Raw genomic sequence first — 21,653 nt, 5'->3', positions numbered from 1 at the left:
CAAAATTGTTTTTCGAGAAGGTTTGACTGGTGGACACTACAATTTGCATGTTTAAAATCTGTGAGTGATTAATGACTCTGTGTGTCTGTTTCTACATGTCTGTATACTAGCTTTACATAGAACTAAAGAGCTACATACCCGGTCTGGTATTATATTTGATCCATTGTATCAGTTCCTCTTGAGGCAAATTATTAAATTCTCCTATTATGCTCCATTGATTATGGAGGTTTGCACAACCTTGTATTGACATCACTGTTAGGATGCCAAAGATAACATTCTCAAAACGAACTCTGCAAAAAAGCCAGCCAAAGAGCTGAAATGAAAGAAACCATTACTTTTAATTCTTATATGAAGTGTGCTATAGGGCCAATAATAAACTCTCACCTTGCTACTAAACCATGGTGGATTGTCGTTTGAGATTATCAATGCACTAATAATACACACATGATGGTCACCTATTATTTAAAAATAGTATATATTTTGGAATTATAGGACCTAATAAAAATGGAACTTTCTTTATCCTCAAAAGAATAAAGAAAGAAACACACCTCATCCTTCTAGTACTGATTTACTACCAAGGATTAAGATTAGCAAATCACAAAAATGTGAAACATCCTGGAACTAAATCCTGTAATACCCTCTAATAGACATCTAAAATAACTATGGAAACCTCACCAGCAGTAACACATACAGTTACTATAGTGTAGTGGCACCAAAATGAATACCTTACCCGTCGAGAACATATCAAGGAAGCCATAACACACATGTGAGGTGTTAAAAACAACTTCAGCCTCATGATTAAAATGGCAAGGACAGTGAATGCTAACAGTTGCAATGTGTGAAAAATCAGCTGTAAAAACAAAATGAAATATTTCACTTTATATATTTTTAAATTAATACATATAATATATATTAAAACTATTACCATTCATTAGGACAAGGATCTTTTAATTTAATAGTAAATCTGGTAATATTTATTCATTCATTCAACAAAGATTTAGCAAATGTGTACTAAATGCCACGTACTGTTCTGGAGGCCATGGATACAACCGTGAACAAAATAACAGTAAGCAAAGTCTGCCCTTGTGAGACTTACATTTTAGAACATTCACTAAGTAGAGATAGAAATTGTCATGGCAAGTAAATGAATCAATTATAGTCTCTTAGAAAGTGGGACAGGAGAAGAAGGCTGGGAGTACACTGTGTGTGGTGTGAGGCCACGAGCTGGAGCAGTTGTAATTCCAAGGAGGACAATCAGGGAGGGCCTCACTCAAGAGGTGGCATTTGAACAGCACACATGCAAGGTGAGGAAGTGAGCCACAGAGACGTACAAATATTGAGTGTTTCACAAGTTTGCATGTCACTTAGCCAGCAACAAAAATCAGAACAAAACACAAGCTAGATTATTTTTTTTAATTTATTTATTATTTATTTTCAGCATAACAGTATTCATTATTTTTTGCACCACCCCCAGTGCTCCATGCAATCCGTGCCCTCTATAATACCCACCACCTGGTACCCTGACCTCCCACCACCTGCCCCTTCAAAACCCTCAGATTGTTTTTCAGAGTCCATAGTCTCTCATGGTTCACCTCCCCTTCCAATTTCCCCCAAATCCCTGAGGACATGGGGAGTTAGAGAGGAGCTAGATTATTTTTAAAGTAATGGAATCATATATATAAATATTTGTACTGATTAGTAGGACACTCATTTTATTAAGATGGGGTTCCACTGAGCAAAGATTTCAGACAAAATTTTTCTAACAGACATACTCATAAAATATCAGCCAGTTCTTCATTAGAAAAATAGACTATGCAACCCAGTCAAGTGTCATTAAATATTTATGTTTGAATTTGCTAATATTCAACAAATTAAGCACTGAAGATAATAAGGTATTTTCACCTATAAAATGGACAACTATTTAATACTGAGTGTTAGAGAAGAGTCCTTGAAACATACACCGATGTAATTTGTACATTTAGCATTATTTATCAAGATGTTACAAAAGAGCCAACCCCTTTGACTTAAATTTACATTCTAATTTAAGGGAATAATGAAGACCAAAAATACTGTATAAAGAGGATCACTTAAGTGAATTTTTAGTGGCAAAAACAGAAAAAACCTATGTGACCATTATAGGGGAATAAGTAAATTACCACATTTCCCACGTCTATAGCCATTAAAAGATTACGTGTTAGCAGATTATCTAATGGCATGGAAAGTTTTCAATGTGTTTAATTATATACACAAAAGATTAATTTTGTGAAAACCATCTATCTGTATATATACATGCATGGCTGGGGTGGGAGGGACGGAGATGGCTACAAAAATATGTACCTAAAAATAGAGGTTCCTTCTGAATGGTGATTTTTCCGAATTTTACTTTTTAAATGTGTTATTTTAGATTAGAAATATATAACTTATGTTTAAAACAAAATGCAAAGCTGTGTTTTTTTCCTTTTTAAGTAAAGATGTTTAAAAATAGAACTTGTTAATTTTTTCATTATTCTTGAATCCAAAGTCAAAATGTGGAAGATTTATTTCAAAGTCAATCCTTCATTTTTCCTGAAACTACTCTTTGGACACAGTTGGGGCCATGTTGCGGAAGGAGCAAAAGACATTAACGCACTTCACACCCAAATAGGTCTTTTTGTTTAGGACCATTAAATCACAGATTGGTAGATTACACGGGTCATCTTCTTTAACCCTGTATCTGAAACAGAGATCTCTTCTGTCAATCTATGAACTGGCGCTTCACTAATTCCTGAAAAGGAATATGCATAGGAGTGCCTATTATAATTATGGATGGCTGTAAATGTTAGAAAATCTTTTCTGAAACTGAATCAGTGTCTCCCTATAATTTCCACACCTCTGCAACTGCACAAAATTAGTCTAACCTATTTGCACATAGCAGTTCTCTATTATTCAAATACTGTACTCATGACTTTGCACTAATCCCACCTTTACCCTTAGAAAGCTTTCTATTTTTAAGTTAAATATTCAGAAACTTGGAATCATTAGCTCTATGGTGTCATAATTCTGGTTGCCTTGCTCTGAACATGGTACAGATTGCCCATGTTCCGTTAAAGTGTTCGACTACAATAGGTGTGGTCTAATTTATGCAAGTGTACATCTGACTTCTCCCAATATGCCTTCCTTTGGTTATTCTGAGTCACAGGATGAGACTGTCATTGTCTCTTCGAAATCCCATCACTTGTACTCTATTATTTTTCCCATCACTTCTACCTTAGCACCAACTTCTCATATGACCAGAATTAAATCTAAAGTAGTAACTCTTCTTGACTTTCCTTTCTCACCTAAAAGCTGAAAGGACTCTGTCTGCATATGGAGACCTGAAAGATCTTCACCATTTCCTTATCTTCCTTGCACAACATTTTTTTTGTGGGGGAATGACATAGAACAAACACTCTAAATAGCACCACTCATATTTGTCTTCTATGGTTATCCACATGCTCTAAACTCCCTTCCACTCACAGGCTACAATTGACTTTCTATGGAGCTCTCTTGCCATAGTTATTTTATCTCCTATTCTATCACACAGTTTTCTTTTTACCTACCAAGTAGAAGACAGAGGGCTACAGTTAAAAAGCACAGTCCAAAATTCTGTACTGTATGTAACCTACTGTCAATTTGTTAGTACCTCTCTCCACATAAAAATTACTAGGAAAATCCTCACAACATCTTTTAGAGGCTGGAAGCAAGGAAAGAAGAGCAGCTCAGGAAATGGTTCACTCCCCATCCCTGGAATAAGGGAGTGTGACTGGGTAGAGTGTGAGATGGCAGCTCCCAAGCATAAAAAAAACAAAGTGTAGAAAGTCAGTCCAAATGGCAGACTGACCCTGTCAAAACTACCTCCCACAACAATTGTGAAGATGTCTTGAGAACATGGTAGAAATACCCTCACTGACACAGTTAACAGAGGGCAGAGTATTAGTTGGAGCCCCTGAGGTCTCAGTCCAGAAAGCACACAGATTTAAAAGTGGGCCTTTACACAGGGCTTAACACTAGGCATCACTGTAAGTATCTTACATATAACTCATTTAATCCTATAGCCACCATGTGGGATAAGTATTGCTGTTACTGTTGTTGTTCTGGTTGTTCCCAAAAAGATGTAATGTAATTTGGCTATGATCACACAGCCAGTAAATGGAAGAAGAGGGATCTGGGGCCAGCCAACTCTCAAGTCTGTGTGTTTAACCACTACACTATGCTTCTTTTCCAGACAATAAACTATTCAACCACATAGTTCTATTAATCTGAGAACATGGAAGGGTACAGAACCCCAACATATGTCACTCAATCTATTTTTCAAAAGAAGTAATTCTTCCCCCAAATTCTGATTACCTTTTAAAAAGCCATCCTTTTGACTGACAGCTGAACAAAAATATCTACAATTAGATCTGATTATATCATTTCTTGTTTAACAACAAAGTCCAGGATAGAGTCTACCTTCTTTGCATATGAAGTCACCATAGTCTGAACATGTATCACTTCTTTTCTATGCATCTGCAATCCTGATTTGCCTGTAATGCTTAACATACCATATTACCTTATGCCTCCTTTGTATATGTAACATGCTCTGCCCTTGGTAAACTCCTCTAACATCATTAAAAAAAAAATCTGTCCCTAACTACCCCATCTTCTTCACACAGATATAATCACTTTTTCTGCACTATTTTTCTACCTACCTCCTTTATCAAGGCACATGTCATTATCTGTTCACATTGCCTGTCTTCCTACACTACACATTAAATTCTACAAAAGCAGGGACCTGGTGCATAACAGACACATAAAAAAGATTAAACTGATTAGAACACAACAGAAGAAAAATTAAAATGGGAAAAATAAGGATAAATGGAGAAATAGAGTAAGAAAATAAAATGTGAGAAGAGGGCAGAAAAGTAAGCAACACTGTGTTTTTAAAAAGAGTGGGTTGAAAAAAATAAATAAAAAGCCCTGGGTTTTGAATACCATATGATAAAACATAAAGTACGAATGTGCCCTGCTAAGTAAAACTGGGCAATGTGACACAACTCATTTGCGTAAACACAGTTCACATTAGGCCATAGCATGTGTTAAATGATTAACAGCACGGACTCTGCTGCTACATGCCCTAGGTTCAAAGGCCTTGGTTCCACAGAGCTAAGGTCCCTATGTCCCTTCAGCTTTGCGACCCTAAGTTATTCAACTTCTCCATGCCATAGTTTTCTTTCACCTGTACAACACACAAAACAACTGTACTTACCTCAATGGGTTGTTGTGTGAATGAAATTATAACTATATGTAAATCCCTTCCCCAAATGCCCTGTCTATAGGAAGCAGGAAGTATTGACTACTACTTTGAAGGCACTGGAAATGGACTGCCAGTGTTGAAATGCAAGCTTTATTATGAATTAGAGGCAGACCTGAGGAAAAAACTACTTAATTTCTGTGGGTCTCTATTCTGTGGCCAAGACTGCTTTGCTTTTCTTCTTAGACATGTAGCTAGACTCCATTTCCCAGCTCCCTGCCGACAGGTGTGGCCATGTGCCTGAGGTCCCAGCTGAGGGCAGGAAGTCCCCATTTCCATTTCCAGGCCTAGCCCTTACAAAATCTCTAATGCAGGATCTTTCTTTCTCCTTTGCTGCCTTCATGTAGACAAGAACATCAGCCCTCCAGGGCAGAGTCTTCTCTGTTCTTTCTCCTTTGCTGATGTGATGCAGACAAGCACACTGAGATGGCCAAGCTATAAATGGAAGGCATCTGGGTTCCTCAATCACTGCTTGCTGGAGAGGGGGTGTCACCTACTAACCAGGAACTCCTGGTTTCAACTTTATGTGAACAAAGAATCAAACTTCACTGAGTTAAGCCATTGAAATATTAATATTTGTCTCTGTTAACAGCTATTTTTATCTAATTAACAGACTTATCTTATTTGCAGAATGGGAATAATAATATGAGAATTAAAATAGCACAGTACATGGCACATAGTAACTATTAAAAACTTTGTTGTCATTATAGGCTATTTTTATTAAGTCCAAATTCAGTTGTCTTGTCTTGTATATTTGGCCTTTCTTTTAAGACTCAAAGCACTATTATTTAGGAAATCGTATTTCTACCCCTGCTGAGCTTTCTCTTCATATGCCACAAAATAATTTGGCATCATATAATATGTTGTCTTATTTGTTTCATGTCTCTGTGGAAAAATTATGCATATCAGAGGGCAGCAACACTACTATACCATCTTCTGTATCCTATAAAACTCCAAGATTGTAACTGAGTGCATATCAAGTCTGGGTGTGGCCAAAGGCCACCAGTCACAGGGCCATAGATGTCTGCCCTGATGGGCTGAAGCTGAATAGCTCATTGGGTTAGGAATTAATGCTTTTATTGTTGAATGAATAAAAGAGTGGATGAAAAATAAAAGCAATTTAATTATGTTCCATGGTCATAAATAAGCCTTCCATTTTTCAGAAATCCTACTATTCAAAAAAGCAAAAGCACACACGGGAGGGATCAGCATTTATTACCAACGCTGAACCACTGAACCACTGTTGACAGTGCATTCGCAGCAAGGCAAAACCTTTGTGAATTATCCTTGAACTAGAATTTAATACACAAATATAGCAAAGATTAAAATGAAAGCTTTACCTCACCATGTTCAAGGAGCTGTTTTCTGGAATAAAAAACATTCTCTACTTACTGAATGTCCATTATGATTACATAAATACAAACTTAATTTATTTGTTCTTAGGTTTAAGAAATTTGATTTTCTCTAATCAGTAAATAAAAATTAGACAATATCACTAAAAATAAAAATTTGAAAGGCATGACTTATAGTCATCCTATGTAAGGTATATTTAAAAAGTCATGCTTTGGTTAAGATAAAATAGATTTTACTGATTGCTGGAGACTATACCTCTAGAAAGATTTAAAGAAAAATAATCTCTATTAAATATTCAACCATGTACATAAAACTCTGAGCATCCTTGAGTGTTTCTTCAGAATAAACTTCCAGAAGAAAACGTACTGGGTAAAGCATATAAATATTTATAGTTCTACAAAAATTTATGTCTAAAGAACCTATTGAGCTCTGGGCACTGTGAGGTGAACACAGCCTGAATGGTGTCGATGTTGTTCTCCTCTCAGCTCGTGTGTTACACTCATACCAGGGGTATGGACTGCCTGTTTAGTTGATCCACTGAGAAAGTGGTTTTACAGTTCAGGTAAGACACTAAGAGGTAAGGAAGTTCAAGGGCACAAACAGATCCAGAGGGTTTTTGTTTGTTTGTTTGTTTGTTTTTAAAGGCTGGTCAGGGGGTGGCCTGTCAGGAAAGCTGTGCCATCACCAAATCACTCAGCTTCTGTTGCAGCTTGGCCCTGACTTGCCCGGTAGAGGGGTTGGGTAGGGGGCTTCCCACCTGTCCTGAAATCTACTGGTCACAACAGGATCCTACGGTGAGCTGCTCTGTGCAAGGGAGGACAGGCCCTGACAATAATTGCTGATGCAAATAAATCTAATAGCTAATCTAAAATATAAATGTACAACCAAATCTGCAAACATACAAATAATATAAATTGATAAAGAGCAATAACAGATGTTCAAAAGAGAGAGGCTAAAGCAAAAGTTTAAGAGAGCCAACAATTCTCTGAGGTAAAGGACATTGTGAATGTTCAGATTAAAATGTCCCATGTAAATAAACATGTCCCGTGTATAACATGTAAAATACACACATTCATGTATACATATGTATATTCATATCTCAAACTCCATAAATTTCCAGAGAGATAACTTCATATAAAATTTCTCATTGGTTGGAAAAAAGACAGCTTCTTCAATAAATGGTGTTGGAAAAATTGGACAGCCATATGCATAAAAATGAAATTGGACCATTTGCTTACACCACACACGAAAATAGACTCAAAATGGATGAAGGATCTCAATGTGCAAAAGGAATCCATCAAAATCCTTGAGGAGAACACAGGAAGCAACCTCTTTGACCTCAGCCGCAGCAACATCTTCCTAGGAACAATGCCAAAGGCAAGGGAAGCAAGGGCACAAATGAACTATTGGGATTTCATCAAGATCAAAAACTTTTGCACAGCAAAGGAAACAGTTAACAAAACCAAAAGACAACTGACAGAATGGGAGAAGATATTTGCAAACGACATATCAGATAAAGGACTAGTGTCCAAAATCTATAAAGAACTTATCAAACTCAACACCCAAAAAACAAATAATCCAATCAAGAAATGGGCAAAGAACATGAACAGACATTTCTGCAAAGAAGACATCCAGATGGCCAACAGACACATGAAAAAGTGCTCCATATCACTCGGCATCAGGGAAATACAAATCAAAACCACAATGAGATATCACCTCACACCAGTCAGAATGGCTAAAATCAACAAGTCAGGAAATGACAGATGCTGGCAAGGATGAGGAGAAAGGGGAACCCTCCTACAATGTTGGTGGGAATGCAAGCTGGTGCAGCCACTCTGGAAAACAACATGGAGATTCCTCAAAATGTTGAAAATAGAACTGCCCTATGACCCAGCAATAGCACTACTGGGTATTTACCCTAAAGATACAAATGTAGTGATCCAAAGGGGCACGTGCACCCGAATGTTTATAGCAGCAATGTCCACAATAGCCAAACTATGGAAAGAACCTAGATGTCCATTAACAGATGAGTGGATAAAGAAGATGTGGTATATATACACAATGGAATACTATGCAGCCATCTAAGGAAATGAAATCTTGCCATTTGCGACGACGTGGATGGAACTAGAGCGTATCTTGCTTAGCGAAATAAGTCAAGCGGAGAAAGACAACTATCATATGATCTCCCTGATATGAGGAAGTGGTAATGCAACATGGGGGCTTAAGGGGGTAGGAGAAGAATAAATGAAACAAGATGGGATTGGGAGGGAGACAAACCATAAGTGACTCTTAATCTCACAAAACAAACTGAGGGTTGCTGGGGGGAAGGGGGTTGGGAGAAGGGGGGTGGGGTTATGGACATTGGGAGGGTATGTGCTTTGGTGAGTGCTGTGAAGTGTGTAAACCTGGCAATTCACAGACCTGTACCCCTGGGGATAAAAATAGATTATATGTTTATAAAAAATAAAAAATTAAAATAAAACAAAAACGACAAAAAAAATTTCCCATTGGTAATGCTCAATGCTAGGAAATAATTGTCTATAGAATTTTTTAACATTTTATTTATTTAGTAGATAGAGAGAGAGAGATTGAGAGAATGAATGGGAGGAGGGACAGAGGGAGAAACAGACTCCCTGCAGAGAAGAGAGCCAGACATGGGACTCGATCCCAGGACCCTGGGATCATGACCTGAGCTAAAGTCAGATGCTTAACTAACTGAACCACCCTGGCACCTAATAATTATCTATAAAATGCTTTAAATAAAAAAAACAAAACCAGAAATACCTATTCACCAAACCACCAACTCAATGTGAGGGGAAAGTAAAGGTGTTTTTCAAATAAAAATGCACCCACCAACCCTCGGGTTGAGGACCCATGCAATCCTCATTGACGCTAAACTCAATTGCACAGATACTACACTGCTGAGCCTTCCCCAGGAATGGAAACAGCACACCTTACCCAGTTGGCTCCTTACACCCACCTACAAGTGAATGTCTTTCCTCTCCAAAACCAGTCCTTAAAGTCTGAAAGAGGTGATTCCTCCATCAAATGTGAAGACATCAATGAAAGGCTATAAGAAACATGAAAAATCAAGGAAGCCTGACACAACCAAAGGAACACAATCATTTTCCAGTAACTGACCCCACAGAAGAAATCACTGTCTATATTGTAGACAAAACAATAAAATCAGGAAAACAACCCATGAACAAAACAAGTTTAACTGTGAACTAGAAGTTATAAAATAAGAACTAAAAAAATTCTAGAAGTAAAGAATGCAATGAATGAAAATAAAAAATGCAATTTACAGCATCAACAGGAGACCTGATCAAGCAGAAGAAAGAATCTGGGAACTTGAAGACTGATAATTTGAAATTATCCAGTAAGAAGAGAAAAGGAAAAAAAGAATGAAAAAGAGTGAAGAAAGCTTATGTGAATTATGAAATGCCATCAGGAGAAACAATATTTACATTATGGCAGCCTAAGAGAGAAGAGAGGGGAAAAGGGCAGAAATCTTATTTAAAGATCAGCTGAAATTTTGCCAAATCTGGAGACAGATATGTATATCCAAGTACATGAGGCTCATAGAACCAATACAAATTTAATCTCCCAAATTCACTAGACACATTATAATGAAACTATCAAAACCAAAGACGATGAACTGTCAAAGCAGAAAATTATCTCATATAAGGGAACCCCCATAAGGCTGTTAGTGGATTTCTCAGCAGAATCCTTGCAGGTCAAGAGAGGATGGGATGATATATTCAAAATGCTCAAATTAAAAGATCTGCCAATTAAGAATACTTCAACCAGCAAAGCTGCCCTTCAAATGAAGTGAACGAATAATTCTCAAACAAAAGCTGAGGGACTTCATTACCACTAGACCTGCCTTACAAGAAATGCTGAAGGGAGTTATTCATGCTGAAATGAAAGGATGTTAATGAGTAACCTGAACACCTATGAAAGTATAAAACTCACCATAAAGTTAACTATGCAGTCAAATTAGAAACACTGTACTGCTGTAATAGTGCCATGTAAATCACTGAAATCTATTATAAAAGTAAAAAAAAGAAAAGTATTTAAAAATAAATATAGCACAATTTGTTAATGTATATACCAAAATAAACAGATATAAACTGTAACAGCAAAAGGATAAGTAAAAAGGCAGAATTTTTATATGTGATTGAAGTTAAGTTTTTGTCAGCTTAAAATAAACTGTTATAACTATAAGATGTATTATGTAAGCCTCATGATAACCACAAAGAAAAAAACTACAGTAGATTCTCACAGAAAATTAAGAGAAAGGAAACAAAGTGTTTTATTACAGAAAAAGAATACAGCATGAGAGGAAGAAGGGAACTACGAAATGGAAAACAACCAGATGATAACAAGATAACAAGTCCTTATCTATCAATAACAATCTTAAATATAAATGGATTTAGGGGTGCCTGGGTGGCTCAGTGGGTTAAAGCCTCTGCCTTCGGCTCAGGTCAACATCCCAGGGTCCTGGGATCGAGCACTGTGTTGGGCTCTCCACTCAGCAGGGAGCCTTCTTCCCCATCTCTCTCTCTCCCTCTGCCTGCCTGTCTACTTGTGATCTCTCTGTTGAATAAATAAATAAAATCTTTAAAAATATATACATAAATGGATTTAATTCTCCAACCAAAAGACAGAAAGTGGCTAAATGAATTAAAAAACAAAAAAACAAGGGGCGCCTGGGTGGCTCCGTGGGTTAAGCCTCTGCCTTAAGCTCGGGTCATGCTCTCAGGGTCCTGGGATCGAGCACCGCATTGGGCTCTCTGCTCAGCAGAAAGCCCACTTCCCTCTCTCTATCTGCCTGCCTCTCTACCTACTTGTGCTCTCTCTCTTAAAAAAAAAAAGACAATTACATGCTGCCTACAAGAAACTCATTTTAGCTTTAAGAACACATTAAGATGAAAGTGAAGAGATGAAAAAAGATACTCATTCAAATGGAAACAAAAAGAAAGCAGGGGCAACTCTACATATCATACATATACACACACACAAACCTATAGATGACACGTATCTAAACCTAGATCTCAATCTATATTCCGGGTGAAATAGACTTAAGTTGAAACTGTAACAAGAAACAAACAAAGTCACTGTATGATGATAAAGGTGTCAGTTCATCAAGAGGATATAGCAGTTGTAAATCTATATGTAACCCAACAATGGAACACCTAAATAAATTAAGCAAATATTAATAGATCAGAGAGGAGAAATAGAAAACAGTGCAAAATAGAAGGGGACTTCAATACCCAATTCCAAAAATGGGTGGATCATCCAAACAGAAAATCAGTAAGAAAATATTGGACTTGAACTACAATTTAGACCAAATGGACCTAACAAATATACACAGAACATTTCATCCAACAGCTGGAAAATACATATTCTCCTTAAATGCACACAGAACATTCTATGGATAGATTCTATGTTAGGTCACAAAACAATCATTAACAGATTTAAGACTGAAATCATATCAAGTATCTTTTCTGACCATGACAGTATGACATTAGAAATCAATAAAGTAGGAAAGATAGAAAATTCACAAATACATGGAAATTAAACAATCTAATCCTGAACAACTGATGGGTAGAAGAAAAAAATCAAAAGGAAATAAAAAATATCTTGAAACAAATAAAAATAACATACCAAAACTTACAGGATGCAGCAAAAGTTCTAAGTGAGGATTTTATGTGATAAGTGCTTACATTAAGAAAAAAGGATTTTAAATAAATAATTATACACTTAAAGGAACTGGAAAAAGAACAAACTAAGACCAAAGTTAATAAAAGGAAAGAAGAAACAAAGAAACAAAGGTCGTAAGAGAAATAAATGAAACAGAGACAAGAAACAATAGAAAACATCAACAAAAATTAAGAGCTGGTCTTTCGAAAAGATAAAATTTATAAGCCTTTAGTTAGACTAAGAAAAAAAGATTTAAATAAATAAAATTTAAAAATGAAAGGGGGAACATTAAAACTGACACCACAAAAATACAAAGGGTCATAAGAGGCTATTATGAACAATTATACACCAACAACTGGATACCCCAAAGAAAGAACATAGTCCTAGCAATAACCTACCAGGACTGAATCATGAAGAAAAAGAAAATCTGAATAAAATTAAAACTAGTAAGGAGGGGCAGTGATGTGACTCAGTGGGTTAAGCGTCTGACTCTTGATTTCAACTCTGGTCATGATCTCAGATCCCAGGAATTGAGCTCTACATCAGGTTCTGCACTCAGAGTGAAGTCTGCTTGTCCCTCTCCCTCTGCTCCTCCCCCAACACCTCCACTCTCTCTCTCTCAAAAATAAATACATAAAATCTTTAAAAAAAAAAAAAAAAACTAGTAAGGAGACTGAATCAGTAATCCAAAAAAATCTCTCTCAAAAAAAAAAAAAAAAAAGAAGAAGAAGAAGAAGAAGAAGTGGAGGACCAGATGGCTTCACTAGAGAATTCTACCAAACATTTAAACAAGAATTAATGCAAATCTTCCTCAAATTTTTCCAACAGACTTAAGATGAAGGGATATGCTTAATCTCATTTTACAAGGCTAACATTACTCTCATACTGAAGTAAAATGAGGATAATAAAAGAATTTTGTAGGCCAATATCCCTGATGAACATAGATGCAAAAAGCCTCAACAAATACTAGAAACCAAATTCCACATCATATTAAAAAGATCATGCAACATGAGCAGGTGGGATTTTATCTTTGCAATACAAGGATAGTTCAATATACACAAATCGATATATGTGATATGCCACATTAAAAAAATGAAGGATAAAAACCTTATGATCATCTCATTAGACACAGAAAAAAGCATTTGACAAAATTCAAAAACCCTCCATGCTAAGAAGTTTTAACAAATTAGGTACAAAATGAAGGTATCTGAACAGAATAATGGCATATAATATATAACAAGCCCAGAGTTAACCTCATCCTCAATGTTGTAAAATCTCTAAGTTGTTCTTCTAAGATCAAGAACAAGGCAAGGATGCCCACTCTAACTTATTTCTCTCCATCATTGTACTAAAAGTCTAATCAATGCATTAGGCAAGAAAAAGAAATTAAAAAAAATAATAAAGATAGAAGTAAAACTATCTGTTTGCAGATGACATGATTTTACATGCATAAAACCCTAAAGACTTCACAAAAAAACTGTTAAAACTAATACATTAATAAAGTTGTGGAATACAAAATCAACACACAAAAATCAGCTGCATTTCTACACAATCACAATGAACCATCTAAACAGATAATTTAGAAAGCAATCTCATTTATAATAGCATCGAAAACAATAAAGCACTTAGGAATACAATTCACAAAGGAGAAGCTAGACCTCTATACTGAAAACTATGAGACACTGATAAAAGAAACTGAAGACAACGCAAATAAATAGAAAGATATTCTATGCTTTTGGTTTGGAAGAAATATGTTAAAATATCCATACTACCCAAAACAATCTACAGATTTAATGCAATCCCTATTAAAATTCCAATGACATTTTTCACAGATATAAAAAGAACAATTCTAAACAAACAAACAAACAAAAACCAATTCTAAAATTTATATGGAACCAAAAAAGACCTTAAATTTCCAAGATAAACTTGGGAAAGCAGAACAAAGCTACAGGTATTCCTGATTTCAAACCATACCACAAAGTTAAAGTAATCAAAACAGTAGAGGTACAGGAATAAAAAGACACATAGATCAATGGAACAGAATAGAGAGCCCAACAATAAACCCATGCATATACGGTCAATTTATCTTTGATAAGGGCACAAACACACCATGGGGATAGGATAGTATTTTCAATAAATGATGGTTGGAAAACGATATTCACATGCAAAACCATGTAGTTAAACTCCTATCTTACACCAGTCACAAAGATTAAGTTGACAGGAGTCTTAGCAATTAATTTTTTAATCTGGCAACCAAAATCACCAGCAACAAAAGGAAAAATAAAAAAGTGTGATGACATCACCTAAAAAGTTTCTGCACAGCAAAGGAAAAAATCAACAAAATGGAAAGGTAACCTATTGAATGGGAGAAAGTATTTGCAAACTGTGTATCTGATACGGGGTGAATATCTGGAGTACATAAGGAACTCATACAACTCAATGGCAAAAAAATATATGATAATAATCTGATTTTTAAATGGGCAAATGACTTGAAAAGACATTTTGGAAAACAGTATGGAGGTTACTCAAAAAATTAAAAATAGAACTGCCATATGATCCAGCCATCATACTCTTGGGAATATATCCAAAATAATCAAAATCCATATTTTGAAGTGCTATCAGCACTTCCATGTTCATTGAAGCATTATTCACAATAGCCAAGATATAGAAATAATGTAAGTTGATGGACAAGCAGATAAAGAATATGTAGGGTGTGTGTGTGTGTTTGTGTGTGTACACACATACATACATACATGCAATGGAGTATTATTATTCAGTCATAAAAAAAGAAAGAAATCCTGCCAACTGTGATAACATGGATGAACCTGAAGGGTGTTATACTATGTGAAATAGGCCAAAGGAAAAAAAAATACTTTATGGTATCACTTATATGTGGAATCTAAAAAAGAGAAAAAAGCCAAACTCAGAAACAGAATAGAATAGTGGTTTCTGGGGCTGTGTAATGAGGGCTAACAGGGATGATGTTCATCAAACAGTACAAACTTTTAGTTGTAAGATGAAGAAGTTCTGAGAAACTGATATACAGCATAGTGACTGCAGTTAATAATACCATATTATATAAAGTTTGCTAAGAGTGTGGATCTTAAGCGTTCTCACACACAGAAAGGTAACTGTGAGGTGATGGATGTGTTAGATGTGTTATTAACTTAATTGTGGTAATCATTTCATAATGTACATATAATCATTGTGTTGTATGCTTTAAATATATGCATATGTATTTGGCAAAAAAAGAAAATTATGAAAGAAAATATTTGGAAATAATTTAATGATTTTGATGTGGGTGTTTCTAAGCAATAAATTACCCCAGAAAATGTATAGGAGTGACTGTAAAGAAATCTTAAACTTCTATAAGGCAAAAACCATTAATAAATTATAAACTAATATCCTAGAAGAAATGTTATATACATGTAACAGGCAAAAGGTTACTGTCTATAATATAAAATATCCTATACATCAATTTTCAAGTGGTCAAGAAACGTAAATATGCCACGCACATTTGAAAGATGTGAAACTTTACTAGGGAAGACTGGTAAAATGAGTTCCTTTTTTTTTAATCTTTCAGAAAAAAAAGTTAAATGTTTGATAATACTGGTGTTTATAGAGATTCAAGGAAATGGACACTTTCAGCATTAGTTTTCAGTATTTATCGAATTATAAATATTCATACATTATGATCTAGCAGTCTTATTTCAATATCCTAAATACTAAAATACGTATGCAAAGAATACATACAGATATGTTCTTACTCTTAGCACTGGTTGTTATGACAAAAAGATAAATAGAATCTTTTTTTTAAAGATTTATTTATTTGTCAGAGAGAGAGAGAGATCATAAGCAGGCAGCGAGGCAGGCAGAGAGAAAGGGGGAAGCAGGCTCCCCGCTGAGCAAAGAGCCCGATGTGGGGCTCAATCTCAGGACCCTGAGATCATGACCCAAGCCGAAAGCAGAGGCTTAACCCACTGAGCCACCCAGGCGCCCCAAGATAAATAGAATCTTAACGCCACTGATGTGGGAGTGGTTAAGTACTTGGTAATCATTCATGATGACAAACAATAAAATGTGGAGACCACTAAAAAGTATGAAGAAGATATAGGCAGACACCCAAGATACACTATTAAGTAAAAATAAAAGTTACGTAATAATACTGATTCTATTTTTTTTATAAAAACACTGTTTTTGGAAATGTTTTCTAGAATGATACATACAAAACCATTTGCAATCAGCACCAGTGAGGAGTAGATCCAAGGGAAAGAAACACTCCCTCTTTTCTTGAAATATTTCATCTGTATGTCTTACTGTATGCATGTATTATTTTGTAATTTAAAAACTCCTCTACATCCCTCTCCCACCACACACACAAGCCTGTCACTTCCAGGAATGTAAATCACCTCCTTATTTTGAGCTAGATATCTTCTCCCTTTGGTCCCCTTGAGTCTGTCTTCTTCTACACTGCACCCTCTCAAATACTTGAAGACAGCTGTCATGTAACTCTCAATCTTCTATTATTCAATTAATATCCCAGATGCCATCATGCATTCCTTATGTGAATAGTTCTCAGAGCTCTAAAAACACTCTTTTTACAATGTTACGGCATACTGCTCTGAGGTCCCTCAGACCAGAGAAAGGAGAGTAGGTCTATTAAGCCCTTTGATTTGGATTTTGACAAATAAGATTAAACTATTTCAACCATAAAGTTCTATTAAGCCCTTCCGATCACCATACAAAACTGTTTACTGAAAATATAAGCATGGAGTACAGGACTGATGGAATCTCTCTGTACTATCTTCACAACTATTCCGTAAATCTGAAACTGTCCTAAAAAATAAATTTCATTAATACATCAAATTTAATCATATATCTGCAAGTATAAAATGTAATTTAAGATTTTCCTCATAAGGAGGTTTTCTCCACAATCTCAACATGTCCTGTAGCAATGTGTGATTTGAGTTATATTTTTCTCACATATATTTATGCCAGTGAAGTTAGTGACTTCACTTAAACCACCAAAAAAAAAAATGTGATACAGCAAATGGTTTTAACAATAAATGCAGAAAAACTACTTCATGAATACGCAGAGAAACAAATAATTATGTTTTCTCTGAAAGTTAAACAAGAATTGCTAAAACAAAACTTTAGCTTACTTCTGTTTATGGACTTGAAATTCTAGTCATATATTAAAATTAAACTAAATTGATTAAAACTTTGAATTAATTAAAATAGAAATATCTCCAAAACAAGTCCAAACACATAAAAGAGATGTCTAAAAATAATATATATTTTTTAAAGAGAACATCTAAGATTGGTTCATGTCTCCTTTCTTAATCAAACTGGTTTAATATACATTCATTTGATATTACAGTAGTTATTTAATAACTGAATACAGTATGATTTAAAAACAATTATGATATAATTACCTTAGATAAGTATTTGCAGATAAGACACATAAAACATCACGATAAGCCTGTGAATAGAATAAATTAAGGTTTTGTAAGGAATTATGTGACATTTAAAATGCTCTGATTTATAAACATAAATACCCTCTCTAGAAAGACGTGTCTTTATTGTTAAAGTGAGTCATCAGGAGCACTTTAATCCCACCTCTGCCTCAGGCAAATATTTTCATGAAGTTCTAAATTCTTTTATAAAAAAGAAAGAAAGAAGAAAAGAGAAAGAAAGAAAGAAAAAGAAAGAAAGAAAGAGAAAGAAAGAAAGAAAGAAAAAGAAAGAAAGAAAGAAAGAAAGAAAGAAAGAAAGAAAGAAAGAAAGAAAGAAAGAAAGAGAAAGAAAGGAAGGAAGGAAGGAAGGAAGAAAGAAAGAAAGAAAACGGCATTGGGGTAAATCTTTAAGGTCCATTTCAACTCTAAAATTCTAAGCTCGTACACGTGGACAGCTCCTTATTAGAGTTTATATTTTACTGGGGGGGAAGTGGGCTGCAAGTGGGGAATTGGTTTCCACCGAGGCAGCAGCTGTACTTTGAGACTATTTTATCTTAATCTTCCAAGCAAAGCAGGACTCTCTCTCTCCTTCCCCCAACCCTCCCTTGCCCCACCCACCCACCTCCTCCCACCCATGCAGTTTATATTCTGCTTCAGTAAACTTCTGATTCTTATAAAATTAGCTGTGGCATATCTTCTTCCCTGATCTAGCTCCTGCGGAAATAACCACAACAGAAGGCCAAAGTGCGCTTACCACAATGTACCACTTGATGGTGAGGGAGGAAGGGAGGAGTGAAGGTGAATGTGGGGGCTTGACTGGGCCAAAGAGTTTTTAGCTGCATCCTAAGCAACTTAAAGGTATAGTAAAAAAAAAAAAAAAATTATGGGGAACTTCAAGTTTTACACTGTGCATAATATGTGGATGAATGTTTCAAGTGACACGAGTGAGATTCTGGTCACTTAGGCAAGCAAAAAGCCTATTTAGGGGTTTAGTTAATAGAACATATGCACTCATAGGAGTTTAAAATTCAGTAGTTTCACAGAAAAATCATATGATAGTTGCTTTCCTTCTTTCTTCCCAGAAGCTATTTCATACAAGTGAAAAAGTAAATGAACATCAGAAGTATTCTTGAGGAAAAAAAAAATAAGCCACAATGGGACAAATAAAAAGGAAGGGTTTATATGGAGACAGAAAAGTGTTACACTTTAATGGGTACAGGGACGGGGACATGTCTGCACACACGTGTGTGTGCACATGCAGCAAAGGCACAGAAATGCCTTTTAATGCATATGCATGGTCTGAGCTGTGGTGTGTTTGGGAGATAGTACTATGTTTATGAATCATGGACCTTAATTTTATAAAGATAGTAATAGTGGATCTAGCTGTCATCTTCTCCCATGTTAGCTATATCCCCACTGAGTAGTTAATTCCTGCATTAGCTCCTCTAAGTGGAGCCTTCAAAGAATAGCACCATTTGTCATGATGTAACAGAAATAGGCTAGTGGAGAGTTAGGTAGAGCCAAAGGGACACGGTGTGTAGTTACCCATTTCTTCTTACTGCCCCTATCCTCTTTCCAAGTGGTCTCTAGGGAACTGCGTCAAGGGAGAAACCACAGAGATGTAGAGGCAGATGCCTTTCTCACTCAAATTGTTCACATTTTATGTGAAAACACAGGAATGAGAAATGTGGGAGCTGGAACTATAGAGAGAGGAAAAGCAATTTGACTTTAAATAAAGAAAACCAGTTTTAACAGGACCACAGGCGGTATAGTAGTAGAGAAATGTTATTGCTATCTACTTGAAGGTATAAAATAAATAGTGACTTAAGACAACCTCTAAACAATATAAAGATGGTTCAAAAATGCTAAAAACTAAAACCCAGTGTCTTTAGTTAGAATTTTAGATATACCACTCCCAGACCAAGAAAATCTGCCAGAGGTATTTTAGAACATTATTTCTTTTATCATAGTAATATTTCTTTTGCTGGGAAAACACGTAGAATACACAATGTTTTAAAGAATTTCTATACAAAATTCTCCTGTGCGTGTCTTAAAATGGATCAAGACTTGCTTGAATGTGCTTTATATTCAGAAGATACTGAACTGTTGTTTTCCTTTCACAGCTCCTTCGACAATTTTAATTTTTCAAACTGTGCGATTATTTGCTTGAAGCCCACCAAGACTGTAAGTTCCAAGACAGGAGAAGACCTGTTTTATTTGTCCCAGTGGACTAACACTGTGAATGTAGTTCATGGTACATAGTGGGTAACTGATTTCTTTTGGAAGAATAAGAATATCCTTTCTGATGAGGCTTTCTAAAAAACTCATATAATAGTTTTTTAAAAACCATATAATACTAAATAAAGAGAGAGCTGAATAAGAAATTTTTTAAGGGGGGTATGGATTCCTCCTAAAAATAAAATGGAATTCCCAGTTATTAACATTAATCCACTATAGTCCTTATCTTGAACCCAAAAGCAAATGAAAAAATTTTTTAGGAATACCTTTTTAAAGATAAAATAAGTAATCGTCATAACAACTGGAAGCAATAATGTCTTTGTATATCTCAAGGGAGTCTGAAATAAAGCAAATTATTCAAACTAGTCATTTATTAAATTTTACAGTAAATGAGTAAAAATCTGTCAAATTGAGTATCACAATGAAATTTTTTTCTTTTTTCTTTTTAATATTTATTCATTTGACAGAGAGAGACACGGCATGAGGGGGAATCCAAGTTGGGGGAATGAGTGAGGGAGAAGCAGACTTCCCGCTGAACAGGGAGCCCGATGTGATGGGGGACTTGATCCCAGGACCCTGGGATCATGACCTGAGCCGAAGGCAGCTGCTTAACCACTGAGCCACCCAGGTGCCCCTCACAGTGAAATTCCTTAAAGGTAAAAATGTTTTTATCATTAACATTATATATATATCTATCAACCTTCATCTTCTACTACAAGAATGAAAATTATAAAAAATTATACAAATGTACCAAAGAGTTTAACAGTAAAAAACATTAAGCCAAAAATAAGCTATGTCTATTATTTTTTCCTTTCTTTTGGTTTTATCTTTCTTTTATTTACATAAAATTAATTCTTAAATTTTATGTTTACTAATCCCCAGACCCTACATTATCATTTCCTGAGCTGCAAAGTTCCATTATTTTCATTGGTGAAACTAGAACCAACAAGGGAGAAAGCCAGTCTATGTAATAACTGTAAAAATGAGAAGCAATAAAATAACATCACCAGCTAAATAATTCTCATGACCCATTATTGTGGTCTGAGTGATTTACCATGTCACTGAATTAAGTACTTCTTGAAGGCAGGCACCAAGACATTTTCCTCGTTGTAGTCAGTCCTACAGCAAACTGCCTCACAGATAAATAAATAGTACTCATAATAGTTTTTGAGTGAATGTATGACTGGTTGGATAAAAAAGAGAATAATGTATGATTAGTAGTATACCTTTCATGGCAGCATCTTGTTAAAAATTTTTTATAATATTTGGAGTGTTAAGTGAAATAAAACTAAAGTTTCTAAAAATCAAAAGAGAATTTGGATTTGAGCAGGTGACCTAGATTATTAAAAGTAATTGAATGGTATGGGGCACCTGGGTGGTTAAGTTAGTTAAACATCTGCCTTCAGCTCTAGTCATGATCCCAGGGTCCTGGGATCAAGCCTATAATGGGCTCTGTGCTCACTGGAAGTCTGGTTCTTCCTCTACCTCTGACCTGGCCCCTGCTCAAACTCTGGCTCTCTCTCTCTTCTCTCAAATAAATAAATTTAAAACAATCTTTTAAAAAAATACATGAAAAATATATATATGTT

General features: G+C 35.4%; 1 protein-coding gene across 1 annotated transcript in view; it reads right to left on the bottom strand.

The window, feature by feature from the left end:
- The window catches only part of DPY19L2 (dpy-19 like 2), a 99,409-nt gene that overhangs the window by 14,173 nt on the left and 63,583 nt on the right, over positions 1-21,653 (bottom strand). The window contains exons 15-19 of the mRNA XM_032304163.1: positions 20,331-20,402; positions 17,806-17,852; positions 6,652-6,676; positions 731-850; positions 139-313 (exon numbers count right to left, since the gene is read on the bottom strand). Coding sequence (XP_032160054.1) covers positions 139-313; positions 731-850; positions 6,652-6,676; positions 17,806-17,852; positions 20,331-20,402 — 439 coding nt within the window. The remainder of the gene's footprint in view (positions 1-138; positions 314-730; positions 851-6,651; positions 6,677-17,805; positions 17,853-20,330; positions 20,403-21,653) is intronic.

Source organism: Mustela erminea, chromosome 11 (assembly GCF_009829155.1).
Source record: "Mustela erminea isolate mMusErm1 chromosome 11, mMusErm1.Pri, whole genome shotgun sequence".
Lineage (NCBI taxonomy): Eukaryota > Metazoa > Chordata > Mammalia > Carnivora > Mustelidae > Mustela > Mustela erminea.
The sequence above is the reverse complement of the archived record's forward strand: the minus strand, read 5'-3'. Positions and strand labels throughout refer to the sequence as shown.